The sequence below is a fragment of the Bison bison genome, unplaced genomic scaffold (assembly GCF_000754665.1).
Source record: "Bison bison bison isolate TAMUID 2011002044 unplaced genomic scaffold, Bison_UMD1.0 scf7180017864270, whole genome shotgun sequence".
NCBI lineage: Eukaryota > Metazoa > Chordata > Mammalia > Artiodactyla > Bovidae > Bison > Bison bison.
The window spans coordinates 7524762-7531035 of NW_011494842.1; the positions used below are offsets into that span (position 1 = coordinate 7524762).

The window sequence follows — 6274 nt, forward strand, 5'->3', positions numbered from 1 at the left end:
GGCCCCTTCTCATACAGCTCCTTCAGGCCACCCTTCTTCTCAGGGAATTTGTCGTATATCTGACGCACATCCACTGCCTCCAGGGGCGGGTCTGAGAAGGCGGGGTTCGTCTGGCCGATGTGCACAAACAGGTGTTTGCTGTACTGTGGGGAGGGCCCAGTACAGGGTCAGGAGAGCACACAAGTGTGCAAGCCCCGGGGCGGGGGGGCAACAGGCTGCACGGAGACACACCACCCCCCCCCATGGTGTCCCAGCCCCACGACCCTGAGCGGCGGCCCCGGACCGCACAGACCCTGCCCCCAACCCCACGGTACCGTGTCAGGGTCTCGCTGCACCTCCATGAAGGCGGAATATTCGAGGAGCCGCAGCCGGGAGGAGGCGATGGTGCGGTCCTGCCACACGGGCACAGAGGCAGCAGCTGAGGGGAGCGGGGCCAGGGGCTCGTAATCTGGGAGGACGAGATGGACCCTCGTCGGCACGGGGTGCTGTGCGGTTACACGCAGAGCCGCACCCGGCCTGTGTGCAGCGCGGACCCTGCACCCCCGTGTGTTGTGGCCTCAGTAATGTACACCCGTGGATTTTCCCTTGTGTCACTGTTAATGTGTGTCCAAACAGAAAATACAAGGCAAGTGAAAAGGCAGACTTAGAAAACGAACTTACGGTTGCTGCGAGGAAGGGATAATTAGGGATGGGTATGTACACACTGCTATATTTAAAATGGATAAACAAGGACCTATTGTATATAGCACAGGGAACTCTGCTCAACGTTATGTGTCAAACTGGATTGGTGGGGGGCGGTTGGGGGGAGGATGGATACATGTATATGTATGGCAGAGTCCCTTGCTGTTGACCTAAAACTATCACAAGTGTTAGTCGCTCAGTTGTGTCTGACTCTTTGTGACCCCATGGACTGTAGCCCGCTAGGCTCCTCTGTCCATGGAATTCTCCAGGCAATAATTCTGGGGTGGGTAGCCATTCTACCCCAATACAAATTAAAAAGTTCAAAAATTTAAAATAAAGTGAAAATGGAAAAAGAAAAACTACCCAGAACCCCAATACCTAGAAGAAGTGAAACTCCATGAAGATTTTGGTGTATTTTCCTAGAAGGAATTATATATATACACACCTATCAGTGTAACACTTTTGGTGGTGTCTACTTGTAACAGAGTTCTGGAAGCAACACTGTAAAAGGTAAGGGGCTTATTCCTGGCCTGTTCCGATCCCCTACAGATGTTACCCACCCCTCCCTCCCAGTATCCATACATGCGCGTGCGCACACGTGTGTACACACACACACACACTCACTCACTCACTCATTCACTCAGGCCCAGGCTCTCCCGAGCACACGTGCAGGTGCTGAAGGAGGAACGGAGTGGCTGCCTCGAGCGGGGAACTTACTGCTGAGCGTTGGTGGCAGGGGCGGCTGGACAGGGTAGGTTGGCTGTGCAAAGGGCTTGATGCTGCAGACAGGAGCACGGGCTGGTTAGAGAGTCGCCCCCTTCCCCACCTTCCGCCTGACCCAGTCGCATGGGCCTCATTGGGACCCCCGTAGGGAGGAACCCGGGTTCCTGTGCACTTCCCCGAAACGCATGCCGACCAGCTAACTCCCAAGTGTTTTGTTTGCTTCATGTGTTAACTTTTATGAAGTCTGGCTGCATCTCACAACTGATGTGCACATTTAATGTAGCATTTCAAACCCCACCCTGCAGACCTGCTCATTAAACCGAGGGCGTGTCTTAGGAAGAAATTCATCCTGGAGTTGAAGGAGCTGAGAGTACTTGGCTACCCGACTTGTTGACTGAAAGACTGACTCAGAGATTAACTGAGTGAAAAATAATTGTAAGATGGATGACAAGTGGTTGATGAATAAACAAACACATGAATGAACAGACAGAAGCATCAGCTCTCTGAACTGGTGCTCTCCAACCCTCTATTTTTAATTTAAGATTTTGCTGAGCTGTTGCTGGAACCCAGATGGGAAGGGAAGTCCAGCGCGGCTGACAGGGGAAGGAAGACGGTGGGGGAAGGCCATCTCCCAATACTCACTCCTGAGAGGGTCCAGGCTGCTGTCCCAGGAGAGGGGGGCTGCTCCAAAACTGCAGAGATGGGACAAAGGCCAGGGTCCCTCAGTATCCAGGACTCCCAGCTCACCCACCCTAAAGGCACTCCCTCACCCCAGTCCCACCTGCCAGGACCCCCGTACCCGTGAGGAAGCCGAGAAGACGGCCTGGGGCAGAGGGGAGGGTGGGCTGAACTTGTTCTGTAGGACGCTGGCAGAGACGATCTGGGCAGAGGACATAGACGCCATGCTCTGGAGGGCTTTGTCCTTGGAGACCTGGTCCTGGGGAGGAGAGAAGCCCTGTGAGGCCTCGGCCAGGCCAGAGACAGGATGGCGGCCTGCCTCAGGGGCCCTGTCCCAGGCCCTCACTCCTACGTGTACATCATCCCTCTGATTACAATCCACAGTAAGAGATACTTTTATTTTATTCCATAACCCAGTATACGTGAAAAATATTTCCTTTTATTTTGCTTGTGTGTCAAACACTCATAGTTTCTATTTCATCAGCAGTTCTCAAAGTCTGGTCCGCGGACCAACGAAACACCAGCATCCCCTGGAAGCTTATTAGAAATCAAATTCTCAGGCCCCACTTCAGACCTAATGACGCTGAAACTCTGCGGGTGAGGCCGAGAAGTCTGGCTCCCTAAGCCTTCCAGGTGATTCTGATACAAGCTAAAGTTTAAGAGCCGCTATCATCCATTAAGAAAAAAAAAAACGCTGTTTGCACAGTCTATTACACTGATTCCGCAATCCATACTCTGAAAGTTCTGCATAGGTGCTTTCCCACCCACCGCCCTTCCCCCACCCTCAGGGCAGGGGCAGTGCTACTTACCAGGTTCATGGCCTGTGGAAGAGGAGGAGGATGGATTAGATGAGACACAGAGGAGCCCGGATGGGGTGGGGGGTGGAGGGCACGTCATTTCACCGCCCTCCTCTCAGTGCCCACCTGGCTCTTGGGGTCCTGAGGGGCCCAGGGGAGCTCAGAGGCAGTTGTGGACCTCCCCCCAGCCCCCTGCCACCGGGAGGGAGTCCGTGTCGGCTGAGGGTGCCCCGGAAAGGGCAGGATGAGGGTGGAGGGGCTGGAGATCTAGTTAGGGGACCAAGCTGGGGCCCTTTGGGTCTGTCCACACCCACTGGGGCTGTGCTTCAGGCAGAGGAGCAGGGGCAGGAGGCGTGGTCTGCTGGGCTGCCGTGGGCAGAAAAGAGGTGCAGCTTACCCAGGCTGGGGCCATAAGCCCAGGCTCTGAGATCCTCAGCCACAGGGCCACCAGGATTGAGTGCCCAAGACAAGGAACGGCCATGCCTGCCAGTCCTCCCCACCCCGTGTCTCCTCCCTGCCCACCCGAAGTCCCCATGCAATTAGCAAGCAGCAATTAGGAGGAAGGAGAAAAGGAAAATGGAGAAGAGAGCTGAGCCTCAGTGGCCCCCAGATGGTCTTCCTCTCCCTCGCTGTCGGGTGGGCTGTCCTCCTGGGCTCCTCCTGTCTCCAGGGACCGTGGCCCTGTGCAGCATGAGGCGGCCACTGGGCTTCTTCTGCTTCTGATATTTCTGAGACCCCCATGCTGCCCACCTATAGCTCCACAACCGGTTCCCTCTCCCCGGTTGGGGTCAGAGAGCAGCACCAGGCCCGGGCAAGGCCAGGCCAAGTGGCAGGGGACCCCCTACCTTCAGCTTGGACTGAATCTCCCGAGACTTCCGCCTGGCTAGAACCTGCAAGTGGCTAGAGACCTGTAGAGAGAGAAAGGAAAGAGAAAAAGAGCAGAAAAAACAGGAGAGGCAAGAATAGAGCTTCAGCCAGAAAACAGCCATAGAGGGGCTGGAGAGCCAGCCGAGGCAGAGGCCTGAGCCACGCAGACAGTGGAGGAGGCACCGTGAGTGAGAAGGGGGCTGGAGGCCCTGGTCAGGTGCCTGACATACCTTGATGCCAACCTGGTACTCCCGCACCTTCTTCCGAGCTAGAACCTGTATGTGGCTGGACACCTAGGGGCCGCCCCGTGCCCGGCCAGAGAGGAAAACACAGACAGTGAGGAGGCATAGCTGGGGTGGCCACGGGCAAGGAGCATCCCAGCCCTTATTCCTGGGACCGACTGTAAGTGGGGGGGAACTGTGGGGCCCCTGTAGGCAGACACCCCTTTGCACTGCCAATTCTGCTCTCTTTTGGCCTGTCTTGATCATGAGCCTACTGTGGCTTCCAGGACTACCATGTACAGTTGTACAAGTTGTTCACTGTGTAAGAGCACCTGACCAGTGAGGGCTAAAATCTAGCTCAAGCTCTGTTGGCCAAGCCGTGTGCCCTGATGCAGGGCTGCATCTAAAGCAAAGGAAGAGAGACCCCTGGAATCCAAGATGGCATCAGTCATACCACCAGCTGGAGAAGCTCCTGGATAGCCAAACAGGGGAGCTGCTAAGCTGGATACTGACGCAGGATTTCGCCCCTAAAGGCACTGCTGGAGCATTTCAAGAGTATGACAACAAGTATGTCAATGTGAAGAAAGGAAGCCTTGCCGGACTTTCCACGGTGCTGGCAGCTTACAAGCTTTTCAACTACTGCCATTCTTACAAGGAGTTCAAACACAAGTGGCCACGCAAGTACTCCTGAAGAGGGCCCGATGTGAAGGGACACTCTGCATTCCTGACCATGACCTTTGCCTGGCAGCCCTGAATCCTTTCACATCCTAATGGAGAATTAACACCCATTAAAAGATGACTGGTAAAACACAGAGGAAGAGCATCTTTGTATTCTTCCAAGAACGCGTGACTTCTTCCTCATTGGACCCCTTTTTTTTCCAATTGGCATCTCAGAGGCTAGCCATGGCCATAATGCCTCTGCTGGCCACCAGATTACCCATCAAGGCCAAATCCCTTACAGAAGGTCTCCCCTGAACCTCTGCCTAAGTCCTCCCAAGAAGACCCCAGCTTGCCAGCCTATGGAACTAGGCCTGGTCTCGCTCCTGCTTTGTTCACGCAGCTCCCTTCCCCAGCACGCCTTTCTTCCCCTCGGACTAACACATAGCAGTGTGTACCCTCTCTGTGTACACAGTATATCCTCTTAATTGCATTTCTTCTCCAGCTCCTCCTTCCTGAAGCCTCCCTCAACTGGCAAAACTGAGCTAGCCACCATCTGGATGTGTGCGCCTTGGGCTTGCACAACACCCCCTTGACATTGTCAAGGATCTGACCCTGAGCCTCAGAGAACTAAACGTCTCTGTTTTTTTTCCCCCATGAAACAAGCGGGGAGGAACTCGAGGATCTTCTAAGCTGCTTCACTTTCAGTATCAGCAATTGCTGTTGGCTTGCCTTGCAAATTGTTTTTATCGCCACAAAGAAACAGTTTTTCTTTTTAATCATGGATTAAAAGTTACTATGTAAGGGCTGCTGGAAGGCCCCCTGCTATCTGGTGAGGACCCAAATGAGTGCTTCTCATCTCACTGCGCCCACGATTCAGACCTACAGCCAGCAAGATTCTTGATCACTTCACATCATGACAATAACCAGCATTTACCGAGCACAGCTAGTATTTTTTTTGTTATTAAATGTATTATTTATTTATTTATTTGGTTGCACTTGGTCTTATTTGCAACATGCAGGATCTTTAGTTGTGGCATGTGGGATCTAGTTCCCTGACCAGGGATTGAACCCAGATCAACTGCACTGAGAGCTTGAAGTCTTAGCCACTGGACTACCAGGGAAGTTCCACACAGTTACTATTGTTCCCGGCACTTTACATGTACCAACTCATCTGAGCTTTACAGCAATGCTAAGAAGTTGGCACTAATATTATTCCCAATTTAATATGATTGGGATGATGTGCCAAAGCACAGAGAGGTTAAGCAACTTATCCAAGGTCACACCGCTGGACCCAAGTGGCCTGACAGCAGAGCCCACTTGGCCACCACCAATAGGCCCTTAGCCCAGGACTTATCTCCAGATGGCCAACTCTGTGACAGCTGAAAGTCACATGGGACTTAACCCTAATGTAATATTAGCTGCGCTTTCAACATGCAGGCATTGTTGTTGTCAGTTAGTCGCTAAGTCGTGTCTGACGTTTTGTGACCCCAGCACTGTAGCCCTTCAGGCTCCTCTGTCCATGGGATTTCCCAGGCAAGAACACTGAAGTGGGTTGCCCCTTCCTTCTCTAGGGGATCTTCCTGACCCAGGGATCAAACCCAAGTCTCCTACTTGGCAGACAGATTCTTTACCACCGAGCCACCTGGG

The 6274-nt window shown here is 53.4% G+C and overlaps 1 protein-coding gene across 1 annotated transcript in view; it reads right to left on the reverse strand.

Moving 5' to 3' along the window:
• Positions 1-6274, reverse strand: part of TEAD3 (TEA domain family member 3) — a 24323-nt gene that overhangs the window by 2434 nt on the left and 15615 nt on the right. The window contains exons 6-12 of the mRNA XM_010848727.1: positions 3725-3787; positions 2892-2903; positions 2204-2341; positions 2047-2096; positions 1399-1460; positions 315-448; positions 6-143 (exon numbers count right to left, since the gene is read on the reverse strand). Coding sequence (XP_010847029.1) covers positions 6-143; positions 315-448; positions 1399-1460; positions 2047-2096; positions 2204-2341; positions 2892-2903; positions 3725-3787 — 597 coding nt within the window. The remainder of the gene's footprint in view (positions 1-5; positions 144-314; positions 449-1398; positions 1461-2046; positions 2097-2203; positions 2342-2891; positions 2904-3724; positions 3788-6274) is intronic.